The sequence below is a fragment of the Amblyomma americanum genome, chromosome 3 (assembly GCF_052857255.1).
Source record: "Amblyomma americanum isolate KBUSLIRL-KWMA chromosome 3, ASM5285725v1, whole genome shotgun sequence".
NCBI lineage: Eukaryota > Metazoa > Arthropoda > Arachnida > Ixodida > Ixodidae > Amblyomma > Amblyomma americanum.
Window position 1 is genome coordinate 104,787,737 of NC_135499.1, and position 24,329 is coordinate 104,812,065.

The following is a 24,329-nucleotide window of genomic DNA, read 5'->3' on the forward strand; positions in this document are numbered from 1 at the left end:
ACGGTAAATCACAACACATACAGCAGCGACGTTTGGAGTTAGCGAGTACTCGTTTCACAGAAAAAGCAAGCAACAGAGCAGAGTGATATTCGTGATCTTAAATATGCACTTATTGTCTGGCGAGCATCTAAAAGTATCGATTCTGCAGGCTCAACATCGTGATGCTGAATGCGGGCAAATATGCCCGATGTAGGGCTCTGGATGTACCAAAAGTCCTTATTTTTCTAAACTCGCTGTCGGCAAGCAGAGTTGTACAATGAATGCAGGGAATTTCAAGCAAGCAAGGACTATACTTAACCACTAGTTCTGCCACATGCACCGTTCTACCGAAGCTGATCCTCAGTGAATGAGATAGTCCTGTTTCTTAATGAACCAGCTAAAGGAGCACTTGCTAACTCCAAATGTCACTGCCTCATGTATCGTGATTTCCCGTTTGCTGTTATGGCTGTGATAGTTCACCGCTCCAGAAGCGCTGCACCGTACTCTTGTTGAGCTGTTTTGTCGTTGTGCTGTTTTTCCCTGTGCTGTTTCGTCGCTGTGCTATATTCTGTGCGCTGCTTTGACGCATGCTGTTTTGACGTGTGCTGTTCCTTCGTGTCCCCGTGTAAAGTGGGTACGCAGACACATATGTATACACAGATTTGAAGCTTTTCAGCCGCGCCCAAGTAAAAACACGTCCTTATGCCTACACATTTAGTGCAAGCAAAACTAACCGAAGCAGTTCAAAGTCAAATCTCTGCACAGTAAATCCGCGTTTTGTTTTCCCAAATTTCAAGGCACGTTATGGCTATTCTCTAAGCAGCCGTCGTGAAATGTGGCTGTTTTTGTACCGTATATGTTTCCAGAGCTTATATTTTGCGTTAAGCTTCTGCATAAAAACCATAAAAACAGAAGCAGCATCTCCACGCAGGCGCTTACCTAACTGTTCAGGCCTAAACAAGTTAAGTTTGAACTTCGTTTGTATTGCAGCCTGTATAACTCCAACATAATACTAGAGGAAAATTATTCAAGGGGCACCGAAGAAAACACACGAGACATGGGGCTTGTTTCCTTCTAGCCAACACGTTGCAGCTGTTAAACAAGCACCCACTAGTAAAATTAGTCTTTAGACAGCTTGTACGCAGGAAGGTCTCCGTATCGTTCTCCAATGTTCGCGGTGCTGTGGTTTTGCAGGAAGAATCTACTGTGGGGGAATTACCCAATGTCGTGGAAGATTTTCTGAATAAGCAAGCACTTAATCATTAGCACCGATTCAAGCCCAGCTATGTGGCCACAAGGAAAAGGTGAACACCTTTTGCAGAAACATCGCAGATGAAGAACTACGCAGAAAACGTAACTACTGGAAACAGAGTATGGGCGAGGAAAGAGACCTGCCTGTTTGAGCGACCGTGAAAAGGCTGTGAATTCCTTCTCTGTATAGTTATTTTGCGAAATATATAACAGAATAACAAAATTAGCGCTATTAAGAACGTAGGCTCCGCGGACATTACGCTGCAAGCTGTCGTGGTGTATGTCTCCGTGATTGTATTAAGAGGAGGCACAACACATTGCCCTAATGGCGAACGCGCCCTCGCAAAATAAAGCGAACATCAAAGTCATTGAACCTGTAACCTGTTTCCCCAGTGGGCCAATGCGCGAGTGTTGTACTTGCCTATCTGTCTGCCTACACATTTGACGTTAAGGAGAAAGCAGCAAGGTATGGAAAAAAATATTCGGTGCAACGTTAAGGAACCAAAAGCAGGCAAAGTGGGTGAGGGAACGAACTCGGCTGAATGACATCCTAGTCGAAATCAAGATGAAGAAATGGGCTTGGGCAGGGCTGGTAATACGAAGGCAAGATAACTGCTGGTCCTTAAGGGTAACGGAGTGGATTCTAAAAGAAGGCAAGCGTAGCAGGGGGCGGCAGAAAGTTAGGTGGGGGGTTGTTATTAAGCAGTTTGCGGGGATACGGCGGCCGCAGCTGGCAAAGGACAGGATTAATTGGAGAGGCATGGGAGAGGCCTTTGCCCTGCAATGGGTTTTGTTAGGCTGTTGATCATGATTATGAGATGACACATCTGATGAGGCGGCCACAGTGAGGGAGTAATCAAGCTTTGCGATCCTAACACTCCAATCTACCCAATCTTGTGATTATTCTGCGGGGGTGATAGGGCTTTCTCCCCTGACCTTATGGAGCACAAAGCTTTCGACTAGTCGCTTAAGCAGGCTTGACAAACTGAGAATACGGTACACATCTTCGACGTGTGCCTAACATAAAATTGGGCTCCCGTCCGTTATGCCATGGCTCGAAATATATTTCTGACACTGAGCTGTCCTTGAACCTGATTTTTTGATATATTTTATGCATCAAAACAGCCTTGTTGGCAACCAGGCAGGCCCTATAGAATAGGTACCTCGGTTAGTTTCTGCAACCCTAGTGTCGTGTTTTGCAAAATGTTTGGATACGCCGTTTTTTAATGTAGCTGGGAGCAAAATACCACCGCCACCCCAGAGGACCTTGAGACTTTGATATTGCGCTCAGCAACTAAATGCTACATCTACCAAATGAACGTGGTGGGATAAATGAACTCACGGTTGAGGTCCAGCGTGACGGAAGTGTCGGCCGGCGAGGATATGTTGTTGGAGGCTGTGCAGTAGAGCGTCGAGCGGAGGTCCTCTCTCCTCAGCGAGTGGATGAGTAGCGTAGAGGTGGTGAGCTGTGCCTCGGACGAGGGCCTCACCTCGGCCATCATTCCGTCCGGCATGCCGCTCCACACAAGCGTCGGCTTGGGCTTACCTGCGAGGCAAAGGGGAATGGTGCGGGGTAGAAAGGAAGGGCGAATGTTGCTACAGCGCTGTCGAGGCACTTTTTCTGTTAAAGGGGCGTATCTGCTGTGTCCACCGTGCCATAACCATAGGGCAAATATAACGATGTCGCAACACCGTAAGGTCACACAACAGTAGTACAGCGTTCGTAAAAAGGGAACTTACGGCATCACTGCAACTCTATAGCTCTACAAGGATAAGGAGGAGAGGCATGCTGATCCTCTGGGGATTTGGAGCTTTACGGCTTCTGTTGTTGCCCGACTACGCAACTTTTTAGGCCCAACATTTTTCACCAAGGCTGCAAAAAAAGCTGACAACCACATGCTTATGCACGGTATCACACCCACCCACACCGGAAGTGAATACAAGCATGTTGAAGCGGACGCTATCATGCCATTTTCTCCTGCAATGAAAGAGATAAGCACCAGAGTTCAATGCGAAATTTATTTATTTATTTATTTAGTTAGTTAATTAGTTAGTCAGTTAGTTAGTTAGTTAGTTAGTTAGTTAGTTAGTTAGTTAGTTAGTTAGTTAGTTAGTTAGTTAGTTAGTTAGTTAGTTAGTTAGTTATTTTACCCTCAGGGCAGAGCATTACAGAGGGGAGTGGGTAATACATAATAACACAGAAAACACAAACAACACAAACACAAACAACAAACAACAGCAGAGAACAATAAATTACCAAAACATAGATAAGTTAGAATAAGTGATAAACACATTATATCATTCAATAGAAGCGGTAAAAGAAGACCTAAACAATACAGGGTCAGGAATTGTGGCAACTGAGGAAGGAAGGTGGTTCCAGTCATATGACGTGCGAGGAATAAAAGAATCTGAGAATGCTTTAGTTTTGCATGTCGAAATGCCTGCCTTGTGTATGTGATCTGTGCGGCGTGAAATATATGAAGGAGGAAGAAGTAACTCGTAGCGAATAGACCCATGATAAAATATTTTGTGAAAAAGGCACAGGCGTGCAACTTTGCGTCGTGATGCAAGTGAAGTTAGGCCCAGGGTAGTTTTCATAGCGATTACGCTTGATGTACGCCGAAAGTCAGAGAGAACAATCCGGGTTGATTTGTGTTGTACCATCTCCAGTAGGTCGCTCAGACTCTTAACACCGGGGTCCCAGACTGATGAAGCATATTCTAGTTGTGAACGTACGAGTGTCGTATAGAGCAGAAGAATGACTCCTTTAAACAGGTAAGCATAGATATTCATCTGAATTCCTTTCCTGATTTTTTAAAGCGCTATTAAGAACGAATGAGCAAGTAAAAGTATGAAGGTTTAGTTGCTCGTTCAGTCTTAACTAAAATTTGATTAACGACTTGTTTCAGGTGAAAAATGTACCACTCATGGGCTCTTTTTGCCCTTTACCCTAACTTTTTAAAAGTAATCTCATGGTAGAAAACGCTAAGATATTCTCTGCAACAAAAATAAGCGTAAAGACCGACACGATAATTACTCTCAGGATTCAGACTTGCGGAGCAGTTGTCTGCGATACTTAACTGGCACAATTTCATGTCTGGGATTCCATAACAAGTTTTCAGCAGCAAACAAAAAAAGAGCACTGTAACAATAGTCCCAAGAACCTTGGTGTGACCTTTCAACAGATAAGAGAAGCTGCCGCTGGGAAAGGAATGCTCTTCGCACTGAGCACCTTAGACGGAGAATTGCAATTGCGAAATGGACTGACAACCTCGACATCTACCTCGGCGAGATAGACAAAGGATAAATAAATTCAGCCTTTTCTTCGACTGAAACAATCGACAGCTAGTAAAAAGAGAAGAGAAGATCCGGATTTTTTTTCTTTTCTCTCACAACGTTCCGTTCACTCGTTCGAGAGTTGAGGCCATAATAACAAAGAAGTGGTGAAAAATTATGTCGAGAAGCGGCGGTGTAGGGAAAAAAAGGCGCCCGTGCCAAGGAGTAATTAAGTGTGCGAGAAATTGCACAATCTAACTTTTCTCTCTTTTGGGCGGGCCGAGAAATCTTCGACGGGATAATGTAGCCCCGTCATCAATCGAAGCGCACTTGTACCTCCCCGGCCCCATTCTGTAGGCCGCCCGTAATTAAAAGCGCGCCGGCGGAGGAAACAAAAAGACGGCCGAAACTGTGCTCGGAGGCGCTGCGGTCCTTTATTTCAACGGAGGAGCACCTCGCGATGAAAGTGGCGACTGCCGCCTTTCAGCGGCCGCCGTAATTGAAATACGTTTCTTCCATTCCTTCGGGGAGCGGATCGCTTGCCCTCATCGTGAGTATTGATCTGCGCCAAAGATAAGCGTCTGGGGGCTACTGGGAAAGGAGGCGTAATATATATTGGGCGGGCTGAATAATGTAGCATCCAAATAGAGTAAGCAGTCACCTTCTACGGTGCATTGTCCCTCTATCACACCACCTACAGCCCTCCCGTCTTCCCTTGATCCTACGGCCCTTTTCCCGCCCTATGAGCCTCGCAAGAATGAAGAGAGGACACCTAATGGAATAGGTGATGAGCGAAAGACAATGCCGAGAAATTTGTCGCCCCGGACAAAGAAAGTTTCTGAGGACTGCGCACTGTGCTCGAAGGTGCCCTTAGTTCTGGCGGTCTCAACGAGACGGATCGACACGGGCGCCAGTAAATATTAAACGAACAGGAAAACTTCAACGTAACTTTCGATTTTCTCCGCATTTAAATAATTGCACTTCGAGGATTACAGCGCACTTTGCAGTGTGGATGAGTGTGAATAAGTATCGGTTATGATTTCAAATCTTATGAAAACTGTCAAAGTAGCACACAAACTCCACCTCCTAATAACATCAGGCTTAAAGCGTAGTGAAAGAAGCTTCGGCTGCCGGAGGTGCAAAAGGCCTTCTACGAGATGGTCGTGCACAATGGGTGCTTCTGTTTCTTAGGTTATCTGTTTTCGTACTTCGCCGGGCTTTTATATTTTTCTGCATATTAACCTTGCGGTATTTCTTTTTTTGTAGGTTGCTCAGAATCATCTCTTTTTCCCACCATTGATGAACGGAAAACTTACTTTTGCTGGCGCATTAAATTTGTATTAATCGTATTATTTGTATTAATTTGTATTAAACATTTCTGATGTCCAAAGTTGAAAATTGCACTGAGATTCATTCCTCTGTTCGTAAAATTCAGCACACAAAGGCTTATTTTCCATCCATCCTGTTAATTGTAATGCTATCGTTTAGTTACGGTCACAATTTTAACAAACTGTTAGTAAGCCGTCCACGTTCATATAACAAGGCTTTGCCTTGCAAGTGAAATTTTGAGCAACAGAAACTAAAATGAAAGAAGGTATAGTGTTTATTTATTTTTTGTTTACTAACAACAAGATTCAAGCTATACTTGTCTGAAATAGTGTAACAGAAAGCGTAAATTTTATGGCCTATTTATAAATTAAGAAAAGCTTTTGGAACATCACCAATTATTCCGTGGAGCTCCCGAACAAGGTCCTACACGCCGATCAATAAACGCCTTTTATGCGATACGGGCACTAAAAACTAGATTGTTGAGACGCGCGCGTATTAATTTTTAGTTCTAAATGCAAGCCAGTTTCACAACGATAACTTTCTCGTCTCGTAAACAAACATCGCAGCTTTATGTGCTACAGGAGCACAGTGCGTTGTAAGCCATAATGTAACGAATGGCTCATCACCATCTTCGACCGCCTGCAAGCTATTTCACTGCCCGTAAATCTTAAAAAAATGAAAATAAAAGAAGGTGGTGGTTTAGGTAGAATCCCCAAAAGAGAAATGTAGAGGGGTACGTTTTCCAGTCCTAAAGCCTAACACAACTTCTCATATGTTTCTCTTGTCCGAAGCAACGTTTGGATGGGTTAGGTCTTCGAAGTTATAAATCCAAAGAGGGCTTTTACTGGTGTTACTAAAAAAAACAACCTTGACAAGCCAGGCTTATCAAACCTTAACAATCAACACATGAATTCGAAAACAGTTCGTAACGTAGCCTATAAAATTTTAAGACTACCCACTTGGGTAATTTGTTTTGAGCGTCGAGTTCAAAGCTGACAAAGATTAGGAAGAACACTTTTTATTAGCGACTTTTCGGAACATAACACGCTAAAAGCGCGTAATAACAACAAGTTGGAAAAAAAATGAAGGGTCCTAGCTTTCGTGCTAACAGGCCCGCAAGAACAGCCAGCCAAGCTGCTGCCTACGCACGTCGCGATCATGGGATAACGAGGAAAGCTTGCGACAGATGTTGCACAAGCCAAGCGTTATCATCTCTTTGTATCGTGGGCTCTTCCGCGTCACTTTCTCGGCTTTTTTCGCACGCAGATTAACCCTTTCCATCCGGCCGCCATTTCTACCACAGCCTGCAGTGTTCACCTCATCACTCGCGACCTTGCCAGCTCAGGTCAGCTTTTAGCCCTCTCTTCTCTCCGCAAAGCGTTGTGTTAACAAAGCAGTAATGACAGCGATGTTGCCAAAACAAGCGTTTTTTTTTTCCCTCGCGATGGCGCTTTCTCAGTATGTAGTGCACAGGCAGCTCAATAATGACCGAGTGGAGGAAAACGACACGGAGATTTTTTTTTGTTTCTTTTATGTGTGGAGGGAAAAGCGAACGCATGAGGAGAAAGAACACGTGCTCGAGAGATCACGACATCTCAAACCGCGAAGCGCGCGCTGCGGTGGGGACCCGTAAAAAAGCTGTCACCACCATGTGTGCGAGGAAAATTGTGGGACGTGAAGGGCTCCATTAAAATTAAAACCCACGACAGTGGCAGAGTGTATGCGTAGGGGGGGGGGGGGGACGAGACGCTTTTGGCGTGCGCAGGCCTAAGAATAGGAAAATAAAGTAAATTTAAACAGGTGTTTTGAATGAGGACTTGTATTTGCTGCGTGTTTTATACGGAAGGCCGCGCCTGCTAGAAAGCAAAAGAAAGGAAGACCAGCATCTGCCCCTGTTTCTAGCGCTCCCCTATGCTTTCTCTGGCCCCGCTCAACGGCGCAAAAAATTTGCTTTTCTCCACGGAAAGAATCCGAGTTGTAAAGAACTAATGTCTTCTCGGTGTTTCACCTGGATATGTTTTATCCATGACCACGTGGCTGTGTTGAACTAGGACTTCTAATTCACGCTTCGGGATTAAATGTGTCCCCCTCGAGCGTACCTTTGTATGCAATTTTTGCGGGAGCACTCGGGGCGCGTGAAAATAAAAAAATTGGCAGTGGCTTAGCTCGGCTATGACAGGATATGGGTAGCGAAAGCTAAGGCATAGCATGGTTAGCCTTGGTTAATCTTGATTGCAAGTCCAGGTTAGTCTAGTTGTCTAGCTATGTTGTTGCATTAAAGACGACACATAACGTGCCCGTCTCGCGGAGGCATGTTCACGGCGTTTAGGCAGTCGTTCGACGCGCTGTTCCTCTGTTTCCTGGGCGTTCCGATGTCGATTCCAGGCCTCCTTCTGCTTAGCAGACTTGTCGCCGTCCATACTGCCGCCTCATCTGCGGCTGCGGCGCACGCGAGCTCTCCTTTTCAATCCTCCGACATGCTATCTGGCATACGACACAGCTGGTGAAGCGAGCGGAGGCGAACGCAACGACGTGGAAAGCGGTGTGACGTCATGCCAGATGGCGCGGCGAGCGCGCGGCGTCCGCCCAGCTGCGGCGGTTGCTAGGCAACGGCTCAAGGTCTCTCTCTGTGCCTCCTCGGAGCACCGCCACAGCGAAATCTCAAGTTCGTGGCCAGTAAAGCTTTCGCTTTAAAAAAATTGAAATCTGGCCGTATTGCTTGCTTCACGGTGTTTTCATGATTTGAAACAATTACACTGTGCCATGAATAGCTCGCACATGGTGGTGACCAACCTGAGAAGCGGATAGGTGTTATGTGATTATGCTGTCATTCTGATTGCTTCACAATAGCATTAAAGCGCTCTTACAACTCATGTGCAAATTTTCTTGAGCAGTGCTTTTGCCGTTAAGAAATAATCTGACAGCATTGGAGATATTTAGTGAGATCTGTACTTATTTATCGATTTTAATCAGCCGGCAACTTCTTTCTCATTTAAACACGGCATCTAAATGTCAAAACATATTATTCTGCTGCTTTTTAGTCCTCACATTGGAAGCGAAAAAAATTTGCAGTGGCTTAGCTCGGCTATGCCAGGGTATGGGTAGCGAAAGCTAAGGCATAGCTTGGTTAGCCTTGGTTAATCTTGATTGCAAGTCCAGGTTAGTCTGGTTGTCTGGCTAGTTGTCACGTGGTTCGTCACGCGGTTGGTCACGTGACCAGTCACGGGGTTGGTCACATGGTGCGGTGCGGCCACAGTTGGAATGCGAGCATGGTCCGAATGCGAGCACGGCGAAAATGAGAGTTCGTGGCCAATGTAGCTTTCGCTACAAAAAAAAATCCAGTTGAAAGCAAACACTAACAAAAAGGTCCGAGAATTACTTCTTGGTAGCAAAAAACTGCGACATTTAACGTATCGCAGTGACACATAGGCTATGAGCGATGCAGTAGAGGAGGGCTGCGTATTAGTTTAGACTGCCTGAAGTTCTTGAACGTGCGCTGATATCACACAGCACACGGGCGTTTTTTTTTTTTCCTATCTCGCTTTCACCGCAATGCGGACACCGCTTCCGGTATCGAACGCGCGTCTTTGGGTTGAGCAGCCGAACACAAAGCGAGCTAATCGGGTTTTGGTAGCAAAGCAAACACCGCTGATCAGAACCTAGAAATGATTAATTAATGGCTATTTATTACTTGAGCCACCCGAAAATCGATGGAGGTGAGTGGGTTGAATTCGACACTTACCACCATAGACGACGCAGACCAGTGCCAGCGTGCTGCCCTCGTTGAATGGGCCGATGGTGCCGCGAAGTTCGTTTCCTTCACCGTCCCTGATGACTGGTGGCTCGGGCGGGGCTGCAGAGGAACCACACAAACAATTCACCGCTGTTACATTTGTCAGCAGTAGGAACATGAAGCTCAAATTTCATTGGAGGCATTTAGATATCTGTTAACTGCGAGAAGGGGAAGGCCGTTTGCGACTCATTGCACTGATTTAAATTTGCCGCGCCTGAATTCATTTCACGACAGAGAAGAAGAGCAGCTGGCGCGAGCGTGGCGCCACGTGACCTAGGTGGCGATGTGATAGACGGACGGTCACCGCGACCTATGTCATGCGACCTAGGTGACGATGTAACGCACGGACGGTCGCCGCGAGAATGAGCCATTAAAGGCTATCGCCTTATAATTGCACTTGTCCTTTATGAGCACTCAAGTCAAGTCTGCTAGAGTAAATCTGAAGCTCAGTTTAGCAATATTTAGGTTTAATAGAGCTCTATCAATCTAATCGCGCAGATCTTGTTCACTTCTGGGTCATCAGGTGGAAGTTTGCCTGTGGTTCCTGCTGAAATCGTCATTACTTCGGTCTGCGCCGTGAATCGCCATCAGTTCAACCTGTGCGCCTTGCTGGGTGCTGAATGTGGCATGCATATTCGAAATGTCGAAATAAGGTCAAAATAATTGGAACAAATAAGTGCGTCAGTTCGTATAGAAAACTGTGACGAAAGCGTTCTTCCTTCGTCTCGTGTTGAAAAGCACAGGGAGCGTGACTATATTTACGCCTTTATTCTGCATCTTTGGCAACATCTTACAGATCTTGAAGCAGTGAAATATGTTTTATTTTAACTGAAGGTTTCATCAAGTTCACACATGTCAAATTATAGACTCTGCCAGCTTGACCAAAAAAATGAAGAAACATTCAGACACACATTATTTATTGATTTGTTTTTTATAATGTCAACAAGTTGTACTGAACTGCTTTTGTTTGCTAATTATCAAACTGTTTTTCGCATTTGATTCCCGTTTTTGGGCTCAACGCAGCTTAACACCACAACAATATGTGAGCCATGCCACAATTATATATATTGATTCGAATAGAGGAAAGCGTAGCATGGTGTGGCAGATCGTCAGGTGGGCGGATGAGGTTAGAAAGTTTGCTCGTATAAGGCGGCCGCAGCGGGTACAGGACAGAGATAATTAAAGGAGAGATATTAATTAGACTGAGATATGGGAGAGATATTTGTCCTGCAATAGACGCAGTTACGCTAATGATGATGGTGATGATACATGTAAGAAAGTTTGTTTTCTGCGCATCATAAATGCCAATGATTAGTCTGGAAAATCAGAGAAACCAGCCTAAATAGACAATGAAAAGAAGCAACTAAAACGACCCAGCTGTTTTTTTCTGAGTGCGTTTTCCTTATCTGCCTGTATTTGTTTCTTATCTCCAGTGTTCTCTGGCCGCTGACACACTAATCAAAAATTTCAAGGAAAGATGAGAAAAACACCGCTTGAAGTTTAGCCTTGTAAAGATCAATACTTTTTTGTTTTTTGTGGCTCCTTTATGTTTGTTCCAGTTATTGCTCAAAAATCTTATATCAAAAATGAAACATCTCCCTTCGTCTCACCCTCGATTCAGACCAGTCACGTTAATGACGACATCTATTGTATTAGAAGCTACGTAATGAATGACTTGCAAGTAATGGACCCTGTTAGGGTGATTCTACTACCCATAATATTAAGACTGGTACCAAGGTAAATGAAAACTTTTCGATGACCATTATGACGGCTATTGTTTTAAGGCATTCTAAGCGTTTCTGAACTGCGCACACTGAGTGGGTGGAACGGTAAAACAGAGGTAGACTGGCTGGGTGTTCGATCCATACCGCTGGTTAAGTACCTCAATACGATTACGGGAAACTGCGAGCGATGAATGCTGGCTGGTACAGACAGAGAACTTGTCTAAATATGGTACAGGCACAGACCTTGTCTAAACATGGTTACAAATACGCATTCAGGAAAGGCCCGAGAATAACTTGGACAGACTACATCTATGACTTGCACGCCTAGTGCTAAACGAATGAATTCAACGCCATTCATATGATTTTATACGAGTTGGTGTGCGCTCTCGAATAGCACAGAGGGAGAAACCATTAACATCAGGAAAAGTGGAGGTATCGATTGTAGGTACCCGTCTCTGACCTGCTACCCCGATTTGGGTGGAGAGAAGGAGAAATGACATACGACGTGTGGACGTGCAGATGTGAGCCGATTATTTCATGACGCTAGGAGCTGCAAACGCCGTTCCATTATGCCCCATGCAGAGTCAACTACATGCAAATGAGACATGCATGCACGCACGCGATAGCACGTGGAGCCAGTTATGCGATGGATTTGCTCAGCGGTGTGTCAATAGTGAAAATAGTGGGGCTCATCAAAAAGAAATGAAGTCTCTATCAGTTGCCTGGCATAATTAGCTCCCTCGCTGCGCTGGTTGAGTTTGCGATGGAATCGGCATGAAATCACAAACAAGAACCTGCATGTAATAAAAATAAAAGAAATCGCTTGTGCTCAATGCAATATACGCACTTTTATAACTATACACGATTTGATTGATGCATAAAGTCCTCTCAGCTATAACCACTAAGGCTTCATTGCCGGTGACTCTTCATTTGGATATAAAATATCTAATTCCCGTGAAAGGAAACAAAGTCAAATTAGCATGGACACATGCTTCCACGCTTGTTTCTCGTTAGGAGTGCAAAAAACGACTTTTCCTGATGTCCCGTAAGACTTTTTTTTTTCTATATCAAAAACAAAATGGCTGCCTTATTTTTTAGCGCTGTTTTTTAAAAAAAGAAGAGCTTGACATTGATGATCGGGAAGTTGTATCTCAGCGAATGCCTTCATTTAATGCCAGTAAAATGACCTCTAGTGCGGGCACCTGCACCAACGAAATTACTGGGAATAAAGACCTGTGGTGCGTCAAAAACGAAGAAGGGCAAGCATGCGTTATGAGGCTTAGACAAGCTTGCGTTTTTTGTTTTCAGACTGGTCCATCTGATCTGGTCTCTCTGGATCATCTTTCAAGCAGCAGAAACGAATACGTCCACTACTGACTGCCATAACAGCAAGCTTTAAGAAAGCATAACTGAAGTGCCGCCAGGCTAAGAATTCCTGTCTCAACTGCTCTTCTTTGTTCCTGAGCAGAAAATGTTCCTCATTCTCATTTACAGGACTAATTTGGTAAGCCTTTGGAGAAGATTATATCACAATCTATTATTGAAAACGACAAATTGTTGAAGCTTGAATCATCGATAACAATAACATGCCGTTCAAACTCCACAAATGCCTATTTTTTTCCACCGTTTTCTTGCACCACCTGGAAGCTTGGGAAGTTGGCTTTTAAACGCTTGATTCAAAGGGGTGAATTTAGAGCCTGAACGGTTCATGGTTTGGGACATGCGCATGCGAATATATAAGTTTCTTTAGGGGCATTTTATAAGGCTGTTCTCTGCATGTCGTAATATGTGTTTTCTATAACAGATTTAAATATTTTCAAAGCTTTGGAAAGTAGATGATGCACCACTTTCAGTGTTTAGTGTGACATTGCAGGATACTGTACCATGGTGATCTGCACGAAACAATGGTGTTTATATATATTGATCTTAATTTCGAGAGCGGGCGCTGCGGGCAGGCTTCCAACGCTTAAGCATGAGACGAGGCTAGTTGCATACAATTCTAGCAATTTTTGTATTCGCGGCTACATTTTCTGGACCTTGACGTCCAGATCCTTCTTCCACAGTGCCTACCGCAACGCGAAGCAAATTTGCTGCATTCCGTAAAATTTGCGAAACCCGCGCGAATGCAGCTGCTCAACGGCGAAACGAAGAAGGGACAGGAAAGAGCGTTGAACTGACAACTGATTTTGTTAAGCGAAACGCACCGGCAGAGTTGAGAGTCCTCTCTGCTCTATCTACAGGTATAGTGGGAGCATAAAACAGGTTGTTTGTGAGCTCCCTCCATTTAGTGCACAAAAGAAAAAATCGCTACGCCCTGCACTGGGCCGCTTAAACCCTCGCTCCTGGCGGAGATAAAAGATTCTCTGACAGTGGCTACCAAGATCATTGGCTCTGAAGGCCTCCCAGGCACTGCTCCATTTCTTAAGGCCGCCCGGCCTACGCGAATGGCTGTGAATATCTGTGCACGAAGTCCTTCTTTCTTTTTCACTCAGCTCTAATTTCCCCTTCTCCTTTATAATCCTAATTCTTTTCCTGCAATGCAGCGTCGCAAAACCGGCACCTTCTCCTAGTTAACCCCTTCACTTTCCTACTCTCTCTTTCTCTCTCTTGCGCTTTGAAACCTTCATACCTACTGTTAAAACCAATCATGCGCTTGTTGAAAATCAGCTATATGGTTGCATACCCAGAAATCCTGGACAAAAACATTTCTGAACGTGAAAGTGTTTATGAACGCAATGTGTTCACATATTTTAAAATTTTACTATAACAATCAATAAATGTTCAGATCATTCGGCGGCAGGCTTGCATTTTTTCCTATTAACGTTTTTGCTATTGTCAAAAGTGTCCCCGATTGGTTTTCTCGGCCAGTTTTAACTGCACGATGCGACCGGTGGAAACAATACAAAAGAAATATTCTGCTACCTGTCGGAAGAACCAGCCATTATCTTAGATACTGCCATATCAGTGTCTTAAAGTTTTCTAATATTCAAATTTTTTGTCCAAAAATGTTAGATACAAGTTCTGAGCCCGAGTAGTACATGTGGTAAGCGTATTTCTTCTACGAATCATATATGCTATTTCGCAGTCTGTGAATTACTGCCAGTCAAGTAGCCTGCTGTGCCGTCTTGCAACGACGGACGAATTTTGCTAGGTTGGATAATTTGACAACATAATAAATAATTTTAGTAGCGTTCCTGTAAAACATACGGTTTTATTTGGAGTTTGCTCATACATAGCTTTTCGTTTAAGTACTGTAAAAATAAAACCACAGAACATTTATAAATCATCATTACATCGAACCTACTGCCACAATGCGCGATATTATATATGTGATTTTAAGTGCTTATAATCTGTGTCAGTGAAAATGGCGCTTATATCGGTCGTCAGTGAAAATGGCGCTTATATCGGTCGTTACTAAAGGGTTACTTCCCAAATATTTTTCATCCTTTTACATCACAATCCTACTTTCTTTGAAACTTACGCAACAATTACGACAAAAAGAAATGCATTTGGCCAGCACACGTGGAGTTTTTTATGTTGACTTTATTGTGCTCTTTCTACTGTGCGTCGTCTAAGAATCTCGTTTTCAATCTGCGTTGAATTCCGTTTCTTAATAAATATTGTGACTGAGCTTTGGACTGTGTAGTCTTGTCTTTTCTGTGCACATATTTCCCGCGTTCAAAAGTATGATGACATCTTTTCTTTCATCTTTCCTGGAGGATCGCAAACCCACCCCTCTCCAAATACCAGGGCTTCTTTCTTGCGTTAGCGACCCACCGTTATTGTTTTTCCCTTTGGTCGCGGTACTGCGGGTGCACTATAACAATGCCGACCCAACATCTTTTCATTTAGGTTTTGCGCGCAGGCACGCCGCTCAATCTCAGCATCAAAGGACAGCGCACCGATGACACACCAAACCGTTTCTTCGAACACACCGCAGCCACAATCACGCGCGCGCACATATACGGGGCCAGGCAGTAAATAATCTCAATGCCAGCTCAGAAATGCTCATCATCAAACGCGGCAATAACGGGCCAGCTGCTCTGCGCGTCGTATTCTCGCGCTGTACGAAGGCCATTATGGACCATCGAAGCCCCGACAGCAACGCAACGTCTGCCTTCGACGCAATCGTCGCATTCAAATTATGCGCCGCATCGACTGCTGGCGCGCCGAGCTTCTTCACGCGAGCGCCACGTGTCGAGCGCCCCGAGGCTCTTGATGACCTGCGCACAAAAGGCGCTGGAATCCGGGAAAGTGGCGCGGAATCATCGGCACACGAACTTAAGCCTGACGGAACAACTGTTCTGCCAAGTACACAATATATATCGCCTCCAAACATTTTGTATCGATTACAGTCAATTTCGTTAACAGTTCAGTAGTTAGTTTTATAGATCGGAAAATTGTTGCAAATGATTTTTCTTGCAGAAATGTTTCAGTTCGAAATTTTTCAGCTTCGTTGTAGCCTGTTAACGGTCGACAGTACTTACAAATAAGATTAGAAGTTCATGCACAAAAAACTGCTGAAAGCGTTCACTCACGGTGACTTACAGCGTGCGCCTACTTTCATTCATAGTAAGCTGATGTTACGTGAACATAGAAATTTTATATTAGTGGTGAGAGTTCACACTGTTTCAACCTTTCTCTACCTCTACTGCCGCGTCCATCGTGCGACAAGCGCACAGTGCTGACTGGACAGTTAAGTAATACGAAAAGTCGCACTCCAAGAAAAATAGACTTATCATCCGCGTCGGTGCTGTTACCGCGTACGCTAAACGAAACGAATGGTTAGCGCTTTAGCGGTGTACTAACTTAAACAGCAAGACTTGCACGTTTGTGCACCTGTTGACGCTCGTAAGTAAGAGCTCAGATGTTTCAGGGTTCATGCAATCGAATGCGTTATGCGATTTGACGAATGTAATAAAAAAGAAGCCAGCAGCTGTATGCTTAGTAGCAATGAAGGGCACGGGTGAGAAGGTACGGAATGTGGCACTGCTGCCAATATCCCTTCCTTTCCATCCATGGGAAAAGGAAAACTCTGAAAGCGTTTCATTGATGAGTATAGACGGTTAACGTGTACTGAGAACCGTTCCCGTTTTTCTGCCTCACGCTAGACCGTTTTGTCGCGGCAGTATATGAGGCCATCAAAAGTCGCCCTTGTTTCTCACATTGATACAGATTTCTTTGTTTGAAAAGCGTCCGGAGGCCGTTGCATGTTGTCCTACTGCGACAGCGAATGTCGAACAGCTCATGATGCGGGTCACGAAGGCAGTAGACAAATAGTATCGTAGTGAATTACTGCAGAGCAGGAAAACGTTCTAGGCAATCTGCCATATAGCACTCTTCAGTCGAAATCAGCTCCATGGCTGAATGCACTTTGAATCCATCGAGCGTGTGACGGCTATGGAGTGTGCACTGCAGCGGGTACATCACGCGAGCCCATAGAATAGTGGTCTTTTTTTTTCCGTTCCTCTGCCATCAAAAACGTGGCGGCGCATTTGTTATCAAGGAGCGGAGAGTCCTTTGTCGGTCGACCGCTACCGATTTGGAACGTCACGACAGGGCGAAAGACAACAGTGAGCCATGTTATTAACGAGGTACAAAAGAAGAAAAACCAGCGAAGCAAACAGCCAACCCACAGTGGTTTGTCTATCACAGACTTCGTGACCTATTTTACGGAACAAGGCATGAGTAACCGTCGACTGCGCTGAGAACAACAAACACCAGTGAAATGGTATTGTGCAAACGTGATTGTTAAAAAGATTAACCAGCACGTCATAAGCGCGTTTTTTTGTTTTTTGATATAGACACGAACGTTGTCAACTGCACTTACAATCAGGCGAAAAACTTTCCAGATTGAGCCTTTTTTTCTCAAAAAACAAAATAACGCAAATTTTGGAAACCTTGCTTGATGAACGCAGAAACGGAATTTAAAGTGATGAGTTTTACTTTCGTTGAAAATGTTGCAGTGGCCACTAAGACCAGAGTTCTGGGCTATTATCAATAGTTGACCAAAGAAAAGGCAAACTTTTTAATTTTACCTTTTCTTTAGCGGAATGTCGAATAATTCGTTTAATCAGAAGCCGTCTTCAGTTAAATAGATTAGCGCTTGCAATCTCAGCGCATACAAAAAATAGTTCAATGCAAAAATTCCTCTCTTTCAGCTCCCCGTCAAAAGGGTTGTCGTTGTTTGAGCCAACGGTATTCACTTCACAAATACAGCAAAACACGTATATATTGTAGAAGAAAACGCCCTTGCATTTCCATTAAAAAATCACTTTAATCTTTTGAGCCTAGCTTTGCACGCATTTACGCACGTATGTGTGCGCAGTTTAGAGAGCAGTCACAATTTTTAATTTGGTAGATAAGCTGTTATTTGCTTATTATAATGCTGCGCGCACATAACGAGGGAATGCGCAAACCGAAATTTCTCTTATGTAATTCTCGTGCGCATTTCAACTGAAAGCACTTGGATGTTCATTAATGCAGGCGGTAATAATAACAACCCATTTGCATGCTTATGATTCCTCCGTGTTGTTTTTTGCGGCAATAGAATATGGTGTCGAGATTTATAAGATGATCTCGGTGAGGCCATTCTCTAAATGCAGTCAAAGAAGCTACAATATCGCTTTATATTCGCTTACGTTCTGGCAACTTTGACACCAAATATCGTGGTCCTATCGCCTTCCTATATTTTTTTGCTAGTTTTAGTTGGCGCATCAAAAGGATATTAGCAAAAACTCTGAATCATCTACCCAGGCGAAAGATTTTTTTCTGACCGCCTGACAGCCGTCAAATTTAGTGCCGTGAAATTTCTCCTCACCCACCGCGTTTCCGTCAGCAGGGACTAACTTTAATTCTGTAAAGCGTGTTCTGCCTGTAAGGCAGCAGTGCATGAGGACGAAGCTGTTGTAGTGAATTGTACCTACCTTTCTTAGAAGCACGAGAAAAAAGTTTCTGACAGAGCATAGTGCTTTAGGTGTGTTTGTAAATTCTCAACGAATTTAAAATTTAAAATAAATTGTGTCTTACGCCGAACTTGCAGCAAAAAAAATTCTAGGAAAATTTCCAAAAGTGTAGCAATAAAACGAAAAGGTTTCCTGAAAGGTGTCCGTGAATAGCGGTTATATATTTTTTTTTAATCTATAGAGTGGACGTTGTTTTAAAACACTTTTTTTGGTCATTTTCTTCGCGGCTACTTTATAAGCCACCTTATGTTCCGCCATCTTTCAGCCCCAGTTATTATCCTCGCTGCCAGACATGACTTCTCGTTACGTATTCCGCAAGAGCTGGCTTTTACGCTTGCATTGAATTCCCCTTGTGATAGTATATTACCTTCGTTTATAATTAGCCCTTTAAGAAGAACCTGTACTTGTCCTTAGAAGTGAAATATTGCAAGATTGGAGAGAATATATTGCACCACCACATAGTAGCACCCTCTAACATAGTCAAGCAGCAAAGTTACATAAATGTAATCAGTAATAAAAATTTCCGGCCCTAGTGCTAAAATGCTTTCTTTCAACAGATTAACAATTTATTCAGCTTTTTTCACTTACACCGCATCCTTTTCTTCTACAAGAGCGAACACACGGCGGAATCAAACCGGTAGGATGTTAATTTAATTCACGAAAATGGTACCAAAATCATCCAGTTTTAGGCAGTTCCCGGTGTAAATTACTGCGGTCAGGCATAAACCACGCGCAAAAGGTGCAAAACGCGTGAATGAATGAAAGATAGCCGCGACCCCTTTTAAACAGGTTGGTCGTAGTTGCCACCAAGCTCGCATTTTTTGGGGGGGACGTCTTTGTGCGCTAGCATTTAAATTGATGACGTACTGAACAAAAAAAAATAGGCCTCGCCTCACAGCAGAAAAAGAGGGCAGAGAAGCTTGGAGTGACGTCATTAAAGGTAAGATTTCAAATTCGCGCTGCCTTTAATTACACCTTGCCTTGACGCGTTTGGTACAGCCGCACCACGCTCGGTGGCATTTTTATTTTTTCCCCGTGGAAAGCAAGCGTTTATGCGTTTTAAATGTACCGGTACCTTCGATGACGTCATGATGCGTCCTCCACTTGGCACTGCGCGCTGGGGAGAAGATTGAAGGCCACCGCCATTTTAATCGGTGATTACGTCACCATTTCAAATGTTAGCCCGAAAAGACTTCGCACGCTTTATCTTCATTCACACATTCGATCTCTTTAACCTCATCGATTTCTAAAACATATTCACTTGCCCTTTAGCGGTGTTCTCTATATAATAAAAATGATCTGCAAATTCGCCACTTTGCTTAAATACAGTTTTTAATTCTTCACTTCTGACCTTTAGTCACTTCCTGCTTTTCAGCTAGCAATCTCGTGTCATCCACTCCTTTGTCCTTGTTTTTTGCGCTTGCACATGATAGCAATCTTCCAATCGCTTTTCATCTAACTTTTCCTGCGGACCGATTCGTATGACTATTGTTATCTTAAATCCCTAGTGCATCACGGACAGTCACTGTGCCTTCATCGACATAAGGATGGATACCGCCATTCAAGTGAAAAATGTTCATTTCTTTCTATAGATTTACTGCACACTGCACATGTGCCACCATGTCGTTTTATGGGCACCACAGCCCTCTAGTGTCGAAAATTGCAACTAACCCTATTTCCGGCCATAACTCGTCTTTGGCGGTGGGGGCAGCGCAACATCGGCAGGATGAGTGTGACTCGTCATTCGCGATACTAGTACAATCTGCCATCACGAATACAGCTTGGGTATCATGGCTGAAGAGTTGATGGGATCGTTGCAGGTGGGTACTGTAAGTATTGGTGCTAATTTCTATTTATCTGACGAAAATAACCATTGCAAATGTGAAGGACCAAATTGTGTACTCTATGCAATAGAGTTAAAGAAATTATTGATAAAGACATAAAACATGTTGCGGAAACGGGTTGATTTTGAAGAAAATGAAGAAAGCAAGCCTAAATAGAGGACCTAATCATGGGTACTATATGTAGCGCACTTCAAAAGGCGCAGATTGTGGATGCACTGTCTTGTGGAAGAGATTTTTCAGCCATTCAGCCCATATCTTCTTAAACGTTCTCATGTTAATACCGTTGGCCTATTACTCTCTAATAGTTAATACACTGGATTTCAGTGACGTTGTTCTCTTCGCTGCTCTTCAGAGTTTACAGCTTTCCTCTCAGTCTGTTACAGTCAAATTAGGAATGAACTCACGCACCGGTAGATTTAACCTGCAATTCACACTGTGCACCTCTTTGTTAAGACAAGCGTTTGCTGCTATCATCGTTGTCCTGGAGCCTATGTTACACTCAAATATGCAGCCCCGCTCTCCGTCACCAGAATCTGCGCATTTCTGCAGTTTTAGTTTTAGAAAATAGCCAAGTTTTGTACTAAGCATGCCCATCATTCTCCTATTGCAAAAGATCCTCGGTCCGTGGCCACAGCAGTCGACTGCCCTCAAGGCATACAAGGCACTCTTTGCCTACTTGAGAGCGACTGGATTGAGTGACAAATTGTGACAGCGTTGTGCATGTGTGTGTGTGTTATGCCTTTTTTCCCTTCTCTCTTCCTCCTTTTAGTCCCCTAATTCCTCTTCCCCAGTGCAGGGTAGCCATCCGGAACCCCTTTCTGGTTAACATCCGTGCCTTTCCCTCCTCCTCTTTATCTATCTATCTATTTAGCACGTGTAGAACTTGCTGCGTTCTAGCTATCGTGTGTACCCTTCAATTTTCGACAAGTTAAGCATAAGGTGTTTTCTTACTTTCGCTGTTGGGTCTTTTTGTTCTATCACTGCATATTTTTCCTTTACAGGGTCCCGTATGCACCCTCAACCCAACTTGGAGATTCTGCGAGCCACTCCACGAACAGCAGGCGTGGGGTGCTCCTGTGTGTTCACTATCCCCCCCCCCCCCCTTTCCCCCATCTAAACGGCGCTTGTTCGTGCAGCATCAAAGCAGGCGCGAGGCCCGCGGGTCGGAAGAACCCCGCACACGAGCGCTCGGCAGCGTTAAGTCTCCGGGCTTAGGGCGAGCTTAGTTCGAGCGTTAGTCTCGTTAATGACTCCGGCCTAGTTGAGCCCCGAGTGCTTTCCGTTCGCTCGAACCAGCCTCCACGAAGTGCCGACTCTCGGTTCATGTGCACCCCCTCTCTTCGCCAGTTCGTCGCAAACTATCTTCCCTCCCCGCTTTTTCATTCTTCTAGCCAGCTTCGTGGGGCACAACAATCGGAATGGCTTCTCTAGGCTCGTTCTGAATGATGCGAAAGCCATGAATAGAGAACGCGAGTTTCTGAGGTTTATTGTTTTTGTTGAAAAGCATGTTTCTGGTTACTTAGATGCAGTTTCGGTCTACTGACACACCTCACTCCTCCCATAACGAACCTAGAAAGAAAACATGCAAGCTCAATACTCTGTTGAGGGAAACCCTGCTTCTGGGAAGGCATGCTGGGGGACGAAAACTCCACTGAGCCGTCGACTTCCACCGATTTATGTGAAAAACATGCTCTATTCGCTAAAGCAATAGAAACTTGAGGGACGATTTATCATATCGTGACAATTTCGTTGCCTGTAAGCTATGAACAGCGTTGATTCCTTTATCCATAAAAATATCGCAACCTGACATGTTTCTGTAATAACCCAATGTTTGTTTCAGCAACGGGGCGGAAATAACTGTTGTAAGATATTTGTTTATTATGTTGTTTAATGATTTACCATATGAAATAATGGATGGCGCTTACATTTCTAACGCTTCGCGGCTAGCCGCATGGGAACATTTTATGCCGGGTGAGCCAAGAGACCGCAGAAAGCTTCATTTATGATGGGTGCTTTAGCGCTTCTGCGTTATGGTGAATGAACAATGTTGAATGAGTTCATTTCAAAGAAAGCGTCTACCTGGAAAGGCCTAGCAGTTTGTCCGGTGCCGGAGTTGCCTACTTTACCGCGAAACAATGTTCGTGCGATCAAATTCCTGCACTGAATGTAGAAGTCCAGCCGCTTTGCATTCCTGCAAAGCTGTATATTGATGCAACTTTCCCTCGGCTATCTCAGTCTAGAGATTAAAATACCGGCATTATTATTTCTATGAGCTTAATATATGTGTTTATAGCTATACAAATGTTTGTAGAAAATTATTTGTCTACATTAAAACCTAACAAGATTGTACCCACAACATTTTCCTTGGAAACCAGGCTACTCATTAATATCGCAATTTGAAGCTTATTGGTAAGTCAAACAACCTCAATGATGCTCTCATTTGTAAGAGTTTATTAATGGTACTGTTTGTTGTAATTGGTATAATTGTGAATGAAATATTTATCCTGAAGTTCACCCGCATAACGCTTGCTTTGGGCTCTACTTCGCTGTATCTCTTTTTGCCTTAAGCGTTTGGAAGCTAATAAAAGAAAATTTTTAGTGATTTTACGCACGCAAAGCAACCTTGCTAAACGTTGCCGTTCACTGAGGGCGCTAAAACAAACGAAGGATCTCCAAGAAATATTTACCGGCGTTTAGGACAAATAGTATCGCACACGACCCGTTTCTGGCTCATTTGTCTCTCAGCGAAACTATTTGTAGCCCTTCACTGCGTTAGTTACATATTGTGTGCGAACCGAGATGTCTAGTTCAACTTAATTAGTACAGTTTTACCAGTGATCACTCATTTCCAAACAACGTTGATAAAATGTTTACCACCGTTTGATCCGACGATAGTTCGTTCCAGAACCTCGGTTGCCCCAACAGAATTGCCCTTGTTTCTTCCGCTCACGGAATCTCTACATCGCGGCGTATTTGTCCTCGTGAACACATACCGACGCCAACATTCATTATTCAGAATTAAAAAGCTTAGGACAGGAGTTGCTGTTTTTTTTCTCTCTCTCTCTCTCAGCGGGGGAAGTAAATTGAGAACAGCGTGACAATTGGAGTGCTTCATTGAGTACCAAGCTCTAAATACTTTAGTATCAACTCTGTATTTTTTCCTCAAAACAGTGGCACCGATAAGAATTGCAGAAAAGCTTTAAATTAGCAAACAGTTTTCCAGAAGAAGGCCAAAAGCAACTTTCTTTGAAGCTGCGGCAAATAGCAATTTATATTATGCCAGCCCGAAGGGCCCTCCATCTCAGTGTATAGAACGTACAATGATTGACCCTAAGTGGTCGATAAGCCCTCATAATCTTATCAAGCGAGCACGTCAGCTTCCTGCCACTCCAGCATTGTGGTGCGTGTTGTTAGGCCAGAAAAAATGAGGTCGTGACTTCTGTTGAGTCGTAGAGAGACAACCAAATCACAAGAAAGGAGCAACCAATAAGCACGCGTACGACGCAATCAGCCCAGGACAAAAAAAAAACTCTCGGGAAGCCGGGATGCTTAAAGGGAAAAGAGAGATCAATAAACAAGACGATAAAGTCAGCCAGGCCAAATCAAGATAAGAGAACAAATCCGCAACATCACTTTCAGCTCGATTCGTCTGGCTCTGTAACGACGGTTCCCTTTATTTCTTTCACCTTCTTCTATTACGTCTTTTTTTCCGATCCCCTTCAAACCTCTTCTGCCTCTCATTCTCCTCCCTTCGCCCCATTTTCCTCTTTCCCAGTTTCGGGTTACCCCGGGGACATAATAACCTTTGTCATTTGACCTTTGACAAATGCTCGCTGCCGGCGGCGTGCCAGCGGTTCCCCTTTCACTTCTTGTTTGCTTTGTTCTCCTCGGCACCCCCGATTCGCTTTCTCGTTACAGAATCCTTAGTAAGTTGCCGCTCTCAGTGAAGCGCTACTCGAGCGCGTCATTGTTGTTTTCTTTCGACAAGTGCAGGAGTGATGTCAAAAAGCCCAAGCGCAGGCACCAAAAGCTAAAACCCTAGCAAAAAGTTTCATTTTCTTGCCTGTCAGGAAGAATTTCGGCCTTCTCAAAGAAGAGATCGGGGTTTTTGAGAGAGAGGAGGCGCTAGAGGGGAAGTGAAGAGGTGATCAGGCTACGAAAGCCACAA

The 24,329-nt window shown here is 44.0% G+C and overlaps 1 protein-coding gene across 2 annotated transcripts in view; it reads right to left on the bottom strand.

The window, feature by feature from the left end:
- Positions 1-24,329, bottom strand: part of LOC144124787 (nephrin-like) — a 359,910-nt gene that overhangs the window by 32,289 nt on the left and 303,292 nt on the right. For both annotated transcript variants that reach the window (XM_077657663.1, XM_077657664.1), the window contains exons 4-5: positions 9,578-9,688; positions 2,573-2,776 (exon numbers count right to left, since the gene is read on the bottom strand). In XM_077657663.1, the coding sequence (XP_077513789.1) occupies positions 2,573-2,776; positions 9,578-9,688 (315 nt within the window). The remainder of the gene's footprint in view (positions 1-2,572; positions 2,777-9,577; positions 9,689-24,329) is intronic.